This window comes from Castor canadensis, chromosome X (assembly GCF_047511655.1).
Source record: "Castor canadensis chromosome X, mCasCan1.hap1v2, whole genome shotgun sequence".
Taxonomy (NCBI): Eukaryota; Metazoa; Chordata; class Mammalia; order Rodentia; family Castoridae; genus Castor; species Castor canadensis.
The window spans coordinates 129,744,042-129,763,261 of NC_133405.1; the positions used below are offsets into that span (position 1 = coordinate 129,744,042).

At 38.8% G+C, this 19,220-nt stretch overlaps 1 protein-coding gene across 4 annotated transcripts in view; it reads right to left on the bottom strand.

The window, feature by feature from the left end:
- Positions 1-19,220, bottom strand: part of Bmx (BMX non-receptor tyrosine kinase) — a 140,154-nt gene that overhangs the window by 9,541 nt on the left and 111,393 nt on the right. For 3 of the 4 annotated variants that reach the window (XM_074064446.1, XM_074064447.1, XM_074064444.1), the window contains 10 exons: positions 18,374-18,445; positions 17,705-17,758; positions 14,628-14,682; positions 12,828-12,907; positions 10,179-10,306; positions 6,581-6,655; positions 5,730-5,901; positions 2,754-2,970; positions 1,769-1,833; positions 41-159 (listed from right to left, as the gene is read on the bottom strand). In XM_074064446.1, the coding sequence (XP_073920547.1) occupies positions 41-159; positions 1,769-1,833; positions 2,754-2,970; positions 5,730-5,901; positions 6,581-6,655; positions 10,179-10,306; positions 12,828-12,907; positions 14,628-14,682; positions 17,705-17,758; positions 18,374-18,445 (1,037 nt within the window). The remainder of the gene's footprint in view (positions 1-40; positions 160-1,768; positions 1,834-2,753; positions 2,971-5,729; positions 5,902-6,580; positions 6,656-10,178; positions 10,307-12,827; positions 12,908-14,627; positions 14,683-17,704; positions 17,759-18,373; positions 18,446-19,220) is intronic. The other variant, XM_074064445.1, reaches the window with a different exon arrangement.

Consider the following 19,220-nt stretch of genomic DNA (forward strand, 5'->3'; position numbering starts at 1 on the left):
TAATGAAACAGGGCTGGGTCCTGTGTGGTCACTTCCTTACCGAACGCCCACACATCTGACTTGCTGCTGTATTTGAAGTAGTGAAACACTTCAGGGGCTGACCACTTGACTGGAAACTTTGTTCCTACTGAGCTGACATACTGGTCATCGAGGACATACCTGTAGGGAGGAGCACAGACATTAAGCTACATGGTGGCACAAAATGGGAGATCCTCTGGCGCCTTCAGTGTCTCTGTGGTGGTACAGACTGATGAAGGACAGAGATTTCCAGAGTCTAAGCTTATGATTTACAAGCATTTAGAAAATATAACTTCTAAAAGAGAAATGCGATTTGAAATAGCAACGCAAAATGTTTGGTAGATACAGAAAAATACAAAAATGTAAAAATAAGATGGGCATGGAGGCACATACCTATAATCCCAGCACAAGGGAGGCTGAGTGAGGCAGGAGGATCATTAGTTCGAAGCCAGCCTGGGATATAGAGCAAGACCTTGTCTCAAAAAACCAGCACCATAAGAAAAAAGTAAAATAAAATCACCCAGAAACCCACTCCAAAAGTAACCTGTGCCGGGCACTGGTGGCACACACCTGTAATCCTAGCTACTCAGCAGGCAGAGATCAGAAAGATCGTGGTTCAAAACCAGCCTAGCCAAATAGTTCTCGAGACCCTATTTCAAAAAACCCTTCACAAAAATAGGGCTGGTGGAGTGGCTCAAGGTGAAGGCCCTGAGTTCAAACCCTAGTACCACCAAAGAAAAAAAAGTACTCTAGAAATATTTTTGCTTGTCCTTGTATTGTTTTCTTTTTCTTCTTTCTTTTTCAGTGCTGGGGATGGAACCCAGGATCTTGCACATGCTAGGTAAGTACTCTATTGACCACTGAGTTACACCCCAGCCTTTGCTTGTGTCATTCTTTTTCTCTATATGTGTTATTTGAACAAAATTGGGTTTTTGTGGTCTTGAGATCTGCTTTCATTTTTGCTTTAACAACAGACCATGAACATTTTCTCATGTGGTTACATATTTTTCTGCAGCATCATGTTTAATGACTGAATAATAGTCCCTTACAATTTACTTAATTGTGTAAATTATTTCTAATCTTGTTATAAATTGTGATGAAAAATATCCTATGGAGATATTAAAACCATAAAAATATAAGCTCAAGGATGTGCACTAAACCCTTGTTTGTAATAACAATCAAATGGAAGCTGCCTCGACACCCCCGTGTTGAGAAGTAATTTAATATATACAGTAGTATGCAACTATTAAAAATGAGGTAATGCTATATTTACTAGAATGAAAGCTGTTCATAGAAAATAGTTATATGTAAAAGCAAATATGCCTAATGTAATGTCATTTGGGGGACACAGATAGTAAACGTACCCATTTGTGTATATGACTGGGGTTACTTAAGACTAAGGTCTGAACTGACATCCAGCAAATATGTTACCAGTAGTTACCCCTAGTACTGAACACAGTACAAAGTAGTGGGGGTAGACTCTAGTTTTTACTTTATATACTACTGCAGTATGTGTACAGATTGTTCATATTATTTATATAATTGATGGAGAACAGCACATATTTGTCTACAAAAAATACTACAAAACCAAGATAAAATAACCCAAGTAGAGAAAAATAGGAAAATGAAAAATATGGCAACCCAAAGTTTGAGTACAATGATAGGAAAACCATACACCAAAATGTGTTAGAGATCTCAACTGTAATTTAACAATCAGAAAAAACGCTGTTTGGGAAGATTAGTGGCTTACCTCGTCATTCCAAAGTCAGAGACTTTCACTGAGAGATCACTGTCCACCAAACAGTTCCGAGCAGCCTTTGGCCACCAGTGGGGGGTGGGATGGGGGAGAAACAAGTAGGAAACATGATCAAGAATCTTGTGATATCAAAGTCAGACATTTCCTCCCTCCTCAGAGAATTCCAGCAAAATCTAAGCTAGCCTATTCCATGATAGCTATCATGGAATCTAAGATAGCCAACCCCCTGCTCTGGAGCTGTCTTTTGAAATTTTCAGATTTTCAAAATGAAAACGTTCCTGCAAGGATTTTCACCCAAGCATCCATCCTTGTCAAACATTATGACAGGTGTTACACTTCAAACATAGAACTTTGGCTTACTAAGAAGAGAAAGAAAATGTCTAAGGCCCCTTGCCACCACTTGCTATTGTGTATAAACAGATGTTTTAAAGGTCTCAATGCTGCACCAGTGATTTATGGATGCATTGGCCTAGCGAACATGGCGTGTTCACAGTTCAACACAGCCAGTTTGTAAAGACAGATCCCAGTGAACACCATTAACAACACTCCCCACTCGCACCACAACCCAAGGACACACACAAATATCATTTTCATTTCCTTCCTTTTTTATGTGTGTATTCTCAGTTATTGTATCAAATGACTGCTTAGCACCAAGCCCTGCTTCAAGTACCAATCAGCTTGGTTTAATGCTTTTGAGAGACACTTACTTGGGCATGTATTTGTCACACCTCAACACAACTAGCTATGTAGAGCCTGATGATCTAGTTTACTCTTACTCTTCTTTCCATAGTTCAAATATTTTATTCTAAAATTGTGATTTTTATTATAAAAGTGTCACATGGTCCACAAGTCACAAATGAGCATAGCAAAAAGTAAAGGTACCCTCCTTGTCAATCCTCTCAATGGCCTGATCTCTGGAGGTGGGAACTGTGGACTATTTCCTTCCTTTTCTTTGAGTTTCCAATGGTGTGGGGCTTACCAAGTCCCGGTGTATGAATTGGTGACTCTCCAAGAAGGCCATGCCTTCACAGACATCGTAGCACATTTCTAGGAGCTGGGAGGGCTCTAGTTCTTTTCCATGACTCTTCAGGTAGGTAAGCAAGCAGCCATTGGTTATATATTCAGTCACTATGTATATGGGGTATTTCTTTGAACACACTCCATAGAATTTAACCAGCTTGGGATGGCTGAGTTTCCTGGAAAAAACAGATTTTCAAATTTTGGTATTGTACAACTCCATTTTCCAGATGCCCTGAGAAAAGAAGGGCTCTCAGATTTTCAGATTTTTGTTTGTTTTAATATTCCCCCTTTTATTTGAATAGAGAAAGAGAGCAGAAAGTTTAGGATCTAATGTTGAGAACACAATAGACTTTGGGGGCAAAAAATGCTGCCTTATATTAGACATCAGCAACTTGAAGCAGTTTAGTGGCTTGTGGATGCTGATTCCCACAGAGAATCAGGGCAGCACCATTCCAAAAATACTTATCACAATATGAAGGGTGCAGGTAAAATGAGAATAGCTGCCATTTTAAGGAAGTGAGATTAGGCGTGATTTCCCTTTCTGTTTTAAAAATATCATTTTACATCATTTGTTAAATTATTTAAAAATAAATAAATGGTACTCAGCACTGCTCCCTTCAAAGGGAAGGCTTGTGGTGAGACAAATATCTATTGTCCAATAAAAATTTGTTCTTTGAGCAAATACAGTCACTGCTCACGTTGCTCACTGTGGGAGCTACAATGTCAATGATTCCCCCCACATAATAGGCCTTAGTTTGACCATTTCTTTTAGGATTTAACATCTTTTAATTATGGCAGTTTGACATCTTTCTCTGTTATTAGGTAATTTATTAATGATTTTAAAGATTCTTTTATGATTATTAACTCTGTAATAACAAAAATATGCTTTAACATTATACCAGGTCACAGGGATTACAGCATATCACTAAGAAAGTTTTGTCAGATTTTTCAGTAATGCAAAAAGAGGACACCAAGAGTCCCTTTTCAGTTTTATGACAGTCAATTGCCAAGGACAGAACCAGTTATGTAATTTGCAGGTAGACAAAACAAAAAAATGCAAGAATCCTAGCTTAAAAATGAAGCATTCAAGATGGCAACTGCACAGCATTAAAGCAAGCACAGAGCCCTTGTAAGTGTTTGGATCCTGGCAAACGTGCTGTTGCAACGCCTTGGCCAGGCTTATAGTCACATAACCCCTCTACTTCCAAATAATTCTGTGATTATGACAAAATACCTTCATAAGCAGTGACTAAGGAAATGGACATTGGAATGTCAGCCTAGATTTGCACCTCTGCCTTGCCTCTTTTACTACCTTGGTGATTTTCAGTAAGTTATTTAACATTTCTGTGTTCCAGTTTCCTATAAAACAAAGATAACTATGGCACACCCCTCATAAGTTTCTCATGAGAATTGAATAGTTAGTATTTATAAAGTGCTTGGGTCACTGCCTATAAACATTCTGTAAATGTTAAGTAAAACATTTTAAAGTACTTTCAATCTGCAGGAGGCTGGGATTTGTGATTTCAACTCTCTTTGACCAAAGCCTGCTATGACGCTGTTTTTCACACCATGCTGATTGGTTCCTTAAATGTACTAACCAGCTATGCTGCTCTGTTTGAGCCTAAGGACTAAAACCAGGAAAGTCCTAGGCAAACCTGGATGGTTGGTCACCATACAAAGTCTGATTCACTGTGTTGATAACAAGAGTGTGAATTATATACAGCAGACACATACACCCAGAGATAGAGATAGAGAGATACAGATATATAGATGGTGGGGGGAGGAAGGGAGAGAGAGAGAGAAGATATATATTGCTAAGAATTGAGGACTGTGCTTGGAATTAAGACCTATTAGGAAGGTATGATGGTTAATCTTGATTGTCAACTTGATTGGATTGAGAAATACATTGGAAATTAGTAAAGCACACCCAGAGGTGTGCCTATGAGTGTGCTTCCAGAGAGGATTAACCAAGGGGGGAAGACCCATCCTGAATGTGGGTGACACCATCCCCACAGGCTGGGGACCCAGATGAAATAGAAGAGTGAAAATGAGAGAGTCTGATAGTTCAGACATTCTCCCTGCTTCTTGGCCACAATCATGTGAATGCTCTGCTTTGTTACACCCTCCCCTCTGTGATGGACTGAAACCTCTGGAACTATGAACCATAATAAATAATTCCTCTCTTTAAGTTGTTCTTTCAGGTATTTTGATCACATCTTCAGAAATCTAACATAGAAGGGCGTCTTCATTTATCTGTTGAGAAAGGGATTTTTTCTGAACTATACTGAAGGCACTAAGAAGGAAAAGGGTATTGTTGGCAGAGCATTAATTTTCAGTCCTAGGTAATAGCCCCATGCTGTTCCACATCCCACCATGCACCTCCCCACAGTACAAAAGGGCCACAGTGCCAAGGAGATATTCCAATTTAGAGCCCATATATCTCTCAGCCACTTTGGAGGTACCAGGGTTCCAGAATCCCTATACTCCTGAGGCTTCTTCCAGGAACTCTGTAAGACACCTCTTGGGTCTGTCCCATACTACCCCCAGTCAAGACCATTAGCTAATCATTGTTTGTGGGAGACATGGAGGGAACCAGGACTGTTGAATGCTATGTCTGCAAATAATTACTAAGGCCTTTCATGATGTAGAATGCAGCTATGGCTAAGAGGAGACAGGGCAAGAGTAGAGTTTGAAAGACCATGGGCTAGAAACTGGTTTCTCTATAGAGTCATGAGAATTCTAAATTTGAATATGGTCTTACAGGCTGTTATAAAGGTATATACCTGTCAAAGTAGGACAATCTATAACTTCTAAATATTATATCCATGACATGTGGACTCTTGCTCCAGGTCTTATGAATGTTAGATACAGGCCTGTTAGTGCTAATGTCCTCCCATGGTGAGAGCCAAACTGCCATTTCTCAAGAGCAACTTACATCATGGTCTGGGCCTCCTGAAAGAATTCATCTTCTGACATGGAGCCCTCCTTGATCATCTTAACAGCAACATCGTATTGCCCCTTCCACTTGCCCAGCTGGACCACTCCAAACTGGCCGCTTCCCAGCTCCTTCAACAAGGCAATCTCTTCTCTTTTCAGTTCCCAGATTCCTAATAAGGCAAGGCAGACACCCTTGAGAATGACCATAGAAAGCTTTGGGGCTAACAGCTTCCCAAGTGGTTTCCTCTCCAATGAGATATTCGTGCCAACAATATGAAGGACAACAAAGCTTTTTATTTTAAATTGACAGCTTAAAAGATCTTTAATGATATGGTCTTATGACCACATAACAAAACCAAGAAAAACACCGTTTTCAAAGAAGTTGCAGCTTATCGACAAGAAGGCTTAGGGTAAAACACCTTGGCAACCAGAGGCAGCTTGGAGTCAGTGTCAAATATACCTGATGCACTTAAGCTAGTAAACTATTGTTAGATTTTCTTATTAAACTGTGATCTAGGTGGATGTTATTCTATTAAACACATGAAGCTGAGGACTGGCTCCTCTCAGCAGGAGTAGATTCCAGGAAAAACAAAGGACAAGCAAAGGGGTTCCAGAGGCTAATGATAGGGTCTAATAATAGAAAAATTTGATAATGTTTTTGGTAATTCTGGGGAGATTTCAGATTTAGGTGTGGCTAGATAAAATACAGTAGGGCTGAAGCCCTCCCTGGTATATTCTGAACAGGGATCTCCTTCCTATCTTCTATCCTTTTTTCAGATAGTCAACCATATATGTTTAAACAAAAAATGGCGGGCAATGGAGTTTAAAAGCCCAAAGGTATGTCCATACCACTTCCCAGGGACACAGAAGCTGGGACCTTGTTGGCCTTGGTTGACACAGGGTGGCGGAGCCGTGTGATCATGCCTGCAATGGAATCAACATCACATCATTACATCATTTCATCACATCACATCACCTTAGACAGCACTGGTTCACAATGGTTCTCTCTGCAGTTACCTGAAAAGGTAGAGCTCAGGTGTTGTGATGCAGAAAGAGAACCCACTCTGACTATATTCAGCCTGAGTTGGAATAATTTGCTTGACTTGTCTAATGAGCTCAACACAAAGCAAAAGTTAAGAGTAAATCTCTTTATGTAATTTTTAAAAATCCCATAGAACCGGTGCTACTGCCTATACTCTTAGATTAGAAGGATCACAGTTTTAGGCCAGCCTGGGCAAAATGGAAGACCCCATCTGAATTGAAAAAAGTTGAGCACGGTGGCACATTCCTGTCATCCCAGTGAGAAGCATAAAATAGGAGGATTACATTTCAGGCCAGCCTACACAAAAAGTGAAAACCTATCACCAAAATTATAAGAGTGAAAAGAGCTGGAGGCATGGTTCAAGCTTTTTAAGTTCTGAGTTTAAACCCCAGTACCAAAAAAAAAAAAAAAAAAAAAAAAAAACAAAGAAGTTAGTTACTGGATGGAATCTTTTACTTTAAAACATTTCCTATTTCAATTTTGCTATCTTCTTACAGTTCTAAATTTACATATATATACACAAACAACATACGTTTGGCAAAAATTTCAAACAATATAGAAGAGTACACAATAAGATAAATCATCTGATTTTTAAAAATTAAACCTATTACTAAATGTCATTAAATGGTCAAGTCATTGTAATTGCTTACATACAGTTATTGTAAAGCTGGGTTAAAATCATAATTTTCATAGTGCTTTGAAAGAAACCACTTAAAAGAGTAAATTATTCTTGCTTTAAATGTGGGTGTTAAATCATGGGAACCATCACACATATTTTTTCTTCATTTTTCTAGCTATTTGTTTGCTTTTTATATGTGTGTTCTCCAAACTTTTAAAATCTTGTACCTTTAGTCACCAAAATGATAAGTAAATAAACTAGAAAGTTAACACATTCTTCTAAAATGTGTATATGTACAACTATTGCTATAATGATACATCATGTGAACCATAAGGTACACTAACAAGAAGAAAACTTACGAGAATGAAATTGAAAAAACAAACAAACAAAACCAAAACACTCTAGCCAGGCACCAGTAGCACACGCCTGTAATCCTAGCTACTCAGGAGGCAGAGATCAGGAGGATTGTGGTTTAAAGCCAGCTGTGGCAAATAGTTTATGAAACCCTATGTCAAAAAAACCCATCACAGAAAAGCGCTGGTGCATTGGCTTAAGGTGTAGGCCCTGAGTTCAGACCCCAGCACCACACACACACACACACACACACACACACACTCTAAGGCCCAGCTACTCTGGAGGGAGGATCATAGTTCCAGGTCAGGCTGGGCAAAATTTACTGAGATCCAGGAGATCCCCATCTCAATCAACAAGCTAGGTGTGGTGGCACGTGCCTGTCATAACAGCTATGTTGGAGGATTAAATAGGAGGATCACAGTCCTTGCCCTGGGACAAAAACCCGAGACCCTTCCTGAAAAATAACTAAAGCAAAAAATGGCTGGGGTATGTGGCTCAAGTGGCAGAACACCTGTGAGGCCCTGAATTCACACCCCAGCACTATAAAACAAACCAAAACAAGCAAACAAAACACTGTAAACATTTTAATGTTTTAAAAATATTTTCTTCCTATACCCTCTGAAGCTTCTTGTGAATCCTCTGGGGTGGAATTATTTCTTTAGAGATGTCTGTTAATACAATTTTTCGCAGTAGGCCCTCTTGAGACACTACACATCGAAATAAACAATCGGGGCCATTTGAACAAAAGAAAAGTACAAGTGAGAACCAAAATGACAAATGGATGTAAGGCCAATTCACCTATTTGCATATATAGCACAAATATGATGCTGAGCCCATGGCTTATTTTTATTCATTGTTGGAAATTCAACTAGTCACTGGTCTACGTGTGTACTATTCTAGAAAGCACAGGGATTTCTCTATATTTTATCAATCGATTAGGTAAAACTTAAAAAAATAATAGTACCCAGCACTAGTGAAGATGAGAGAAGTTAGCAGGACTACACGTTTCTGAAAAGCATTTGGCAGTTTCTAAACTTTTAATATTCTTGGCCTTTATTTTGGAAATTCCACTTCCAGAAATTGGCTCTAGAAATACTAAACAAGGTGTACAGGGCCATGTGTGCAGGAGTGTGCAATGAAACATCCATTACAGTGTGAAGATATTAGACATAATCCAGCTGCTAATCAACGGAGGGCGAGGGGAATAAACTCTCAAGCAACTGCACAGTACAATTCCATGAAGTTGTTAAATAGAGCAAAATAAGCTACGAGTATTTGCATGGAAACACCTCTGGGACATGGTAGTAAAGAAAGCAAGCTGAAGCATATGTGGAGAATGAATTTATCTCTATAAAAATGTAATGTTTACAAATGCATAATTTATGTCTATATAATGAATAATAAATGTTAGCATAAGTGTACAAAACTCTGCTATAATTCATACCAACTTGTCCATAGTGGTTAACAATTCAATAATATGTATTTTCTATCATATTTGAATTTTGTAATCAACTTGCTTTTTTTTTTTTACATCTGTACAGGTACTTTTTTTTATTCATTTATTCACATGTGCATACATTGTTTGGGCTATTTCTCCCCCCTACCCCCCCGCCCCTTCCCTCTCCCCCTCACCCCCCTCACTTCCGGGCAGAACCTGTTCGGCCCTTATTTCTAATTTTGTTGAAGAGTAGACTTAAACATAATAAGAAAGACAAAGCGTTTTTGCTAGTTGAGTTAAGGATAGCTATACAGAGAGATTCCTAGCATTGCTTCCATGTACAAATGTGTTACAACCCAGGTTGATTGATCTCTAACTGATCTTTACACTGGTTCCTGATCCCCTTCTCATGTTGACCTCTGTCACTTTAAGGTTTCTGTATTAGTTCCTCTGGAGTGGGGACATCAAATGCTTTCATGTTTTGGGTTACCTATCTATCCCCATACCTCCCGTATGTGTTCTCCCCTTGTCATGTGACCCAAGTCCAACAACATCGCTGCATTTGTCCTAGATCTAAAGTCTGCATATGAGGGAGAACATATGAGTTTTGGTCTTCTGAGCCTGGCTAACCTCTCTCAGAATGATGTTCCCCAGTTCCATCCATTTACTTGCAAATGATAAGATTTCATTCTTCCTCATGGCTGAGTAAAATTCCATCAACTTGCTTCTATAAGCATGAAAAAACTACAAAACTTAAACAAGAACCTTCTAAGTTACTGTAACTCATTCAACTTCACTCTTTCTGGCATTTTTGAGTGTTTTATGTCATATTTCAGGAGGTGTAAGTTAAAAGTTACAGCATGCCAAGGGCTTGAGAGCATTTTTTCCAACTTTGTTTCCCTGCATAATTAAGGATGTTAAGAGCATCAGTAGTATCCAAGAAAATTGACATTTATCAGCAAGAGCCCATAAAAGAAAAACTGAAATAAGTTACCTGCTGAATTGTGTTGATGATAGTGAATAAGTTTTGGAATGGAATCAAAACAGTAGTTCTCTGCCAGGTATAATTTATTTTCAGCATTTGTATGCACATGGTAATGTTTGACAGTTCCTTTTTTATCACTAGTAAGGAAAAATAATATTAGAATGTTTTTAATAAAAAGTTAAAGCTTGATTAAATAATGGTTAAATAATTATTTTGGATGCATTTGCAAATTTTGGAGAGGAAACTCAAGGAGGGTTGACATCTGGTCACACAGTCTTGACATCTAGTGCTTTTCTGGAGGTATCCATGACAATCAATGGAAGTGGGCTCCTCTCTGAACTCAACATATACTTTGTGCATATACAAAATTCATGTTCAATAAAATTCCAACTTTTGAACTGATCCTTCCTTAGAAAGTATAAAAATAGACTCCTCCTTTGATGATTGGGAGCCTTATGGTTCTTCAAGATCATTTCTGAACCTAAATTTCCTTTTAGGATAATTATAGAGATAAAAATGTGGGAGGCAAAGGTAAGGAGGCTGTGTATTCTCATCCTGGATTCTAGGTGGGAGGCTGTTGTGGGAGTAGCAGTGCAGGATGAAGTGAGTAGGCATGTCCTTTAATTCCTCACGTGAACTTGTCCCATTTCCACATAAAATATTTCTTTCCCTCTGCTTTTAGAAAATTATGGCAAATTGATCCACATTGATTTGGCTAATTAGGAATAATAAGGCATATTATTAGATTAGATTTTGGAGTATGACACAGTGGTCAAGAACTGGGCTTTGAGTCCAGTTCTACCACTTGCTAGCTGCCTCCTCCAGTTATAAAGATTGGATGAGATCATGTGCGTGTGAGAGGTTGCTGTTGAAATATCAATCCAGTTAAAACTGCAATCCAAAACAAAGAAAGGATGCTTCTCTTTGTTGCACACAGTTAGCTCTTGGTGTCAGTATGAAACTCAATCACTCGAGCCCACTGATGAGGTTTCATAAAGGAGAGCTTTATTCATGGATTGGGATTCTTTTCATTGATTCCTTATTCATTCGCTAACTTATCTACCTAGCCACCTTCAAAAATGAATCTGGAGTAAAGAAGCTTGACTAGGAGGACATCTGATATCATATTTGGCTGAAACTGCAGGGCCTGAGGACCACAGAGGTTTTGGTACTCAGTGAACAGTCTCCTCCCCATTTTTACTAGAGGTGTTTTTAGCCAGCATCCTTGTGCACAGTGAGCTACATTCAGGAATGGCTTCTAGTTTTGGAAAATATTATGTAGCCACTCATGGTACATCCTATTCTCTCAAGTTAGAAGTAGGTATTCTGCAAAAAAAATCTCGAAATACTTTTTCATAACTTAATTATTGTAAATATACGCATGTGCACTGTGGTGTAGGGTACATGGAGAAAGCACCAAGGCTGAAAGTTGTTCAGTCCAACTGTTTAAAAAGGCTCACACACAGAGAAAATGTTTTTTTCAAATGGTCTTGTCATCAAGATTTGGCCAGGTTCTCATTCCAAAACACTGAGGGCTTCAGTGTAGACACAGGAGTATACAGAAGGAATATGACCTGGCTGTTGGTGACGGGGTATCAAGTTGAGCACTTAGTTTTGTGGGCAGGTCTTTATAGGCTCTTTTTGGACATTAGTCCTTTCATCCGTAAAATGTTGCAAATGAAAACAGCTTTCCTATTTGCTTTGGAGGATTATTATTATTATTATTTTATTATTCATTTATTCACATGTGCGTATATTGTTTGGGTCATTTCTTCCCCCTGCCCCCCGCCTTGGAAGATGATTATAAGGAACAAAAGAGCTAACAATCAATGGGAAAGTGACTTATAAAACTCTGGAGTGGGCTTCTGATGATGAGATGACTGTGGGGCATCTTACGTGCCTAATTGTTGGATTGCAGGGTGTGGTAGAACTACTGTTTCCCAGTAGCAGCCACAATGGTAGTAATTGCTATTGTTTTATTAAGTGCTTACTATGTGCCTGGCAGTGTTCTGCTCCAACGCATGTATCAACTCACTTCATTCATAGAATATAATAATTATTATTATGTCTCTCTTTCAAATGAAGAATTTGAGTCCCAGAGGTTAAGAAAAGAGTTCACTGTTGTAAAGCTCTGAGATGGTGGAGCCAGGATTTGAGTGTAGAAGTCTGACTTCAAACTAGAACTCTTAACTACAAAGGAGAGTATCCTGGAGAGAAGTTATGCAGAGAACACAGCTATATTGGTTCAGCCTTCACTGGAAAGGCTAACTAAAAACTGGACATTGGGCTAGGTTTCTCAGCTCAACAGGTAGCTAGGGCTGAGAGTATAGTGGTTCCCATGCTATTTTTCTCCCTTTCTAGGCTTAGGCCTGACTTGAAGGGAATCACCCATGGGTCTTTTAATAAAGGTATAATTGAGGTGTGCTGTATTGGGGGCATTCTGCCATTGTCTGAGGTAGGAGAGGATCACTCAGAGAGTCACTTCTTGACAGTAGAAGGTAATAAAACAACTACACAGACTCACATTCAGCAGAGATGCTTTGATCCCAAATCCCAGAGTTTAGAAATGTTTTCTTAACTCAAAATGTGACTAAGTGACCAGCACATTCAAAGAACATACACAGGAGAATAAAAGAAATGAATCTACATCATACTTACTTCACAGCCTTACTAAATAAGGACACAGTGTACATTCCCACCTGGCTGGAATTTCTAACCATAAACGCTCCTTCCTTTCCCTGAAAAGCAAGATCATTACTCTTGAAAATGATTTTTTACGTAGCCAGTAGGAAAAAAAACTTACAGACTTACTTTAATCATCATTGAGGGTACAGGGTACTCAACGATTGACACAAAAAGGGGTCATGGTTTAGCTCTCCTCTGTTTCTCACTCATCTCTCCCTCTCTCCCTCCCTCACTCCCTTCCTTTGTAGTGCTGAAAATGGAACCCATGGGCTTCAATATGCTAGGCAACTGCTCTACCACTGAGCTACATCCTTACCCCACTCAATATCTTTATAGACCCATTCTCTGCGCTTCAACTTTTCTCCAGTGAATTTTTAACTTTCTGATAACTATCTCTGTCTTCTACTTGTGAAAGTTTAATGTTTCCATGTTCAACAAGTCCAATTTAGAACTGCATATCACCATTTTATACTCTTGAAAGTTTTTAGAAAACCAAAGATGCAAAATAAATCCTTTGTTAAAGTTCTATACTCAACTTGCTTTTCCCAATGACTTGTGCTAATTCTAACCAGATCCAGATTCAGAAAGAGCAAAATAAACCATGGGTGTGACAAAATGCTATGAAACCATCACATTCTCACTAGCACCTCTCAAAGAAATAATTGGTGCTTTTAGTGTTTTATTAGGCCAAACTATATCAAAGTACCATTTTTATAGATAACAGTTTGCTACTGGTTTACCAATTGAAAATACAATCAGGAAAATTTATTCCTTGTCACACCTGCTATGCTCTGGTTTAGGTACTACTGAAGAGTGACAGAGCTGAGGTAAATGGTTACATTGATGGACCTCAACAAATCATCTTTCTTGGGCTGGGGCTGAAGTTCAGTGGTAGAGTGCATGCTTAGCATGCCTTAGACCCTGGGTTCAATCTCTAGCACTGCAAAAACATAACAAAACAAAATAAATCGTGTCTCTTATTTGTGGCCCTGTGTACTCTCCTCCCACATTGACTTTGTGCAGGGCCATGCATGTCATATGTGTGACCAAAGGGGCATTAGTAAACATGATAAAAGCAGAGACTTATTTCTTTATTTAGGTTTTCAGTGGGAATGGGGTTTGAACTCAGAAAAGTAGAAATTTGATAAATGCTTATACTGAAGGGCTTGTCCTCTTTACTGCCATTCTATGAGGAAGCCCAGGTTAGGTACAAGGAGAGACTGCTTGGAGAACTGTGGCACCCCAGTCAATCCATCAGCCAAATGAATGAGTCTAAGCAAAAGGTGCAGCTAGCCTAGCAGACTCACAGAATTGCAAGAAATCATAAATCCTGTTTCAAGTCACTAAACTTTGGGCTGTTTTACTATGTAGTGATAATAGAAACAGAAGAAGTGGCTACCATGAAGGACCTGGTTACCCAAGGCTGACAATCGACACTATGATGAGTTGTATAATTAGCAATAGTGTTTCTCTAAGAATTGCATTCACCCCTGGGCTTAGTCATAGAAAGAGAATTTTGGACTGGAGGAGAGAAAAGAGGAGGGATGAGGGAGAGAGGGAGAGGGACAGGGAGAGAGGGAGGGGGGGAGAGAGAGAGGGAGGGAGAGAGGGGGGGAGAGAGAGGGGGAAGGAGAAGGAGGGAGAGAGAGAAAGGAGGGAGAGAGAGAGAAGGAGAGAGAGAGAGGGAGAGAGAGAGAGAGAGAGAGAGAGAGAGAGAGAGAGAGAGAGAGAGAGAGAGAGATTTTCTTAGAGGTTATTTAAAAGATTATTTACCTTTTGTCTCAGTAACTGCTCAGATTGTGACCTGGAAATGTCACCTGCAAACCAGCTGGAAAAGAATTCTATATTTGAGAATGAATACTTTTTAAATTGTTTAGGTAGACACTTAACTTCTTAAGTCATAAAACGACCAATATCAAGGTTTCCAAATCTGACTGCTCCAGAGAATTACCTGAGGATATTTTCAAAAGCCCAGGTTCTTGAGTTTCCGCTACCCAATTCTGCTTCTGGAGTAGGGCCTGCACCTCTCAAGTTTTAAATGAGCTGGTGTTTAGAAACCTCTGGTTTCTTTCTAGGTAACCTATAAGTTATCCAACTAAGTTTTAGAGAATGAGAAACTCAAGGCTACCAAGGATAAACGTTTTTGTCTGTCAATCCTATCATTTTCTTGCTTTCCTTTTTTTTTCAGTACTGGGTTTTATTTATTTGCTTTTTTGTGGTACTAGGGTTTGAACTCAGGGCTTCACGCTTGCTAGCTAGGTGCTTGCCACTTGAGCCATACCCCCAGCCCATATTTTCTTTTTTTCTCTCATTTTCTTTTAATAATCTGATAGGAATATACTTTATATCATCTATTTTCAAAGCAAACTGAATTTTTTGAAAAAATTTCAGGATTGCAATAGGTAAGCGTCTATGATTATATGAGGACAGGAGCATTCATACTGAACTGGGGAAAAGATAGTGTAGGAAAGCCAAGTATAATTCCATTTTGAAAATAACCTTTAAATATTGCCCTTTACAAGTAAGTTACGAAGAACATCATGTGGAAACTCAACAGTCAAAGAACTGTTTCTCATGTGGGGCTGACAATGTTTGTGGTCTTTTGGCTTTGACTAAAATGTCATAATAAGGAAATGAGTAGAGCATGAGGTGGAGTGGGGTGTGGGTTTGTATGATCAGAAGGGCCCCCTGGCTAGAAGATAATACTTGATGAAGAAGGAAGTACACAAAGAGGGTGAGGGTGGAAGGGAAAGGTTGTAGGAGGGAAATCAAGGCAGAAGGTACCTCAGAATTTGGCAGGAATGGTTGGGAAGTAGTTCTCTGTACACCCTCTGTATTAGTTGAGAAAGGGAACATCAACTGGTGGATAGTTCAAAAAAGTAGAAAGAGCCTTAGACCAACCAGCTTGGGGCTCCAAATTTTAGAAATAACTTCCCAGTATGTAGTTGTGTGATTTTGAACAAGCTCTTAGCCTCTTTTGATCTTGGACTTCTCCACGTGTAAAATAGGGAGAGTACTAATCTTGGTAAGTTTGAAAGTTTCTTCTAGTGCTACCCTTATAGATACTGTATAGTTACCTCTTGGCATGCTGACTGGTAGTTTTCTTATTAATTAACATTTTAAGATAGTAATAGCTAATGAAATGATCACCTAGGGAATGTGATCTAGGATATATGCCTATGTGGAGATAGAAGGAAGAGGTAATCAAGAATAAGGAGAGAGACCTGGAGAGGGAAGGTGAGATGGTTTGTACACCCTGTCCTCCCCACTCCCTCACACAAACACACATTTTGACAGTGTCATTATTTTGTCAAGATGAGGCTCTATTTATTTTAAAAGTATTTGTATCTCAATGTCACAGCAGCAGAGGTCCAGGTCTAGTCCTAATATGATTTTCCATCTAAATTCCAGTGTTTCTGTCTTCATTCAAGTGGAATAGAATTGCTCATGAAGTTATAGCCATAAGAGAAATTCTTCAGTGACACTGATAGAATATGAAGAGGGGGGAGTCAAGCATGTGAGAAGGTGGAGACCCAGGTCATATAGCCCCATGGTCTATGTCCCTTTGATTTTGAAGGTCTTTCCTGGTCATTTCCACAATGTGGATCTCTCACAATTTGAATCTCAGAAAACCTGGGCTTTCCAAATCAAAGAAAAACTTCAAGTCACCTAAATGCTAAAGACTACAACCTCCACAATGAGAGGTTTACTCCCGTTGGTTTAAGTTTTTTCTTTCTGTTAAAGTGTAATTTTCTTTAGAAATGGCCATGTTTGGGTCCTTCTCAGTCTTTTATGTCTTAGTATAAATTATTTAATCAGCTATTTTTTCTGAGGGTAGATGTTAGGGCAGGAAATGTAAAAGGGAGCTAGAATGTGGTGAGGTGACAGTACTGCAAAGTGGAGGAGAGTGCCACACATTTTCCCCAATGTGACAGGTAGGCCTAGGACCAGGCTGGGTTAGAGATAAGAGGAGGAGTGGAAACATGTACTTTGTAAAATCTCTTACTTCACGTGTAACCAATAAATCAATAATAGCACTTGAACAAAAACAGAACTAGAAATTTGCATAATCCTAGTGCCCAAGTGAATTTTATAGCTGGGGGTATCAAGGGTTCGAAAATGCAATATGCTCAATTACTCCTACTATTCCTTAACACTAATCTTTAAGTCTAGGGAATGATAATGTGTCACCATTTGTAGAATGTAGAACCCTAGATTTTGGAAAGAACCCTTAATGGCCACTTACGTCAACCTTACTCAATAAAATTAGGATGACTAGCATTCTCATTTGCCCAGAACAGTCCAGTTTATACCAGATGTTCACTTCATTTTTTTCTCTTTAAAGTATCCCAATTTGGGTGCTAAAGGATAAAAATCACTCTACGAATAGGAATCTCTCAACATAAATGCTGTCATTTTCAAGGTCTCAGTGTGCTATCTTGAAAAATTACTTCATTATAGATAACTTCCCCCAAAATCTGGCTCCATGTTAGTAAGAGCCTTCAAACATTACCCTGAAGAGATGCCTCCAGGGAACAGTGAGCAGAAACATCATCTACTATATCTATGAAGACAAAGTGAAATGAAGGGGACACTAAGTACAGGATACATACAATGAACATATGCAGCCAATTTACATAGTCCAAATTTAGGAAAATATCTTCATTGCTAACAGCCCAGCTCATTGCCACTTGTCATTTAGAGAAATGGACCAGAACCTCACATGAGTTTACTCATGTAAATCCAGACTAGTGAGAAAGCCTGAGCCATCTGTTTTAATGCCTTTGAGGAATAGAATAGAAACATCTGTGTCTAGTTTTAGATGAGCACAGAGGCCTTTTAACACTCACTCATAATCATCCAGGTTTTCCTCTTCTTCAGATGAACTTGACTCAGGGAGCCCCCTAAGAAGAGTCAAGAAACAACATGAATTAAAAAGTCTCCAAGAAACAATCCAAGTGTCTAGTGATGCAATACCAAATCTTTCTCTTTTTTTATCCACATATATAAAACTTAGACTGTTTTCTTTTTTGCACTTGGGAAAATACCAGCAAAATGAAGAGACAGTTGCTTAAAGTTTGGGCTTGTGCTCAGTTTGAGAGAATGGATTTTCAATATAAAAGGCCCAGGAACTGGGCTTTCTTTGATTCTTTCAGAAGAGGGAGCTCACAAAACACATGAACATCCCTTCAGGGACAGATATAATAAAAAGTTAAAAATGACTGAGGCTGTGTTATTAGAGCTACTCTTTAGGGAAGAGTTGTTTGACTCCAGGTTGCTTTTCTTCTGCTCTAGAGGCCTGAGTGTGCCATGAATGATGACTAGGAAAAATCACTGCGAGGAAAACCATAACCCACAAACTATTAATTCAGACTACATAAAGGTTTAGAGAGGCAAACTACATGGACATTTTTGGTTTCTGTTTGCCTTACAGGTAAAACCGAGTTGCAAAATTGTTGCGAACTTGGTTAGTTTTCTGGCAAATCCTGGATAAGAAGTAATATGTGGATTTGACTTACCATGCTATCATGGAGGGGCTGTGATTTACAATATTTCTTTCCATTTGGTTACTGCATGCAACGTCTTCACTGCTGCAAAGAAAGAGATATGGTCCACATGCTTATACATTTGTGTTTACTCATAAATGTTAAATAAGAAATTTGGTTCAAATATGTTTTAACTTTCTTTGACATTAGGCTCACACATTTCATTTGGTTGATTTTCACATTTGGGTCCTTTCAGGGACTCCAATAAAAATCAGCATTTCAGCAATATTCTTAAGTAAAAGAGAATTGCTGATAATGGGTAATAATGACCCTAAATAATAGAAAACCCAGATTAGTAAATCATGTTGATTAGGTTTACTTGGATTTTCTTATAAATATGCAAGCATTGTGTCATATATTTTAAAATAAGCTATTTTCCTTTGTTATTGTGATTACAATTAAAGTCTTGAAAACAATGAACTTTTAACTTCATCTGGACACAGATGGATCAGTAGATTTTGTATCATCCTCTGCCACCATCATTTTATCTCTTTCATTTTGGGTGTTAAGAGCATGAGGAAGTGCCTACCTTCCAAAGTCCAATGGTTGCTTTCTCTGAAATGCAGGGCCTACTTTCTGTTTGCATTCATAGCTCCCTTTGGTGAGGAAATTCCATTTCAAGGAATGCCCAGAGAAAACCCATAAACACAAGAATGTCTCCCTCACCACCTTCCCAAAGAGCCTTGCCTACCAGAATAGTGTTTTGGCTTCATCTCTCCATAAGCAAAGGCCACACAATTTACTTAGCCTTCTTGTTTTTAAGAGCTCATGGAGAGTGGTGATCAATGCTGCATTACTTAAGTTCACCCAAATCATAGAA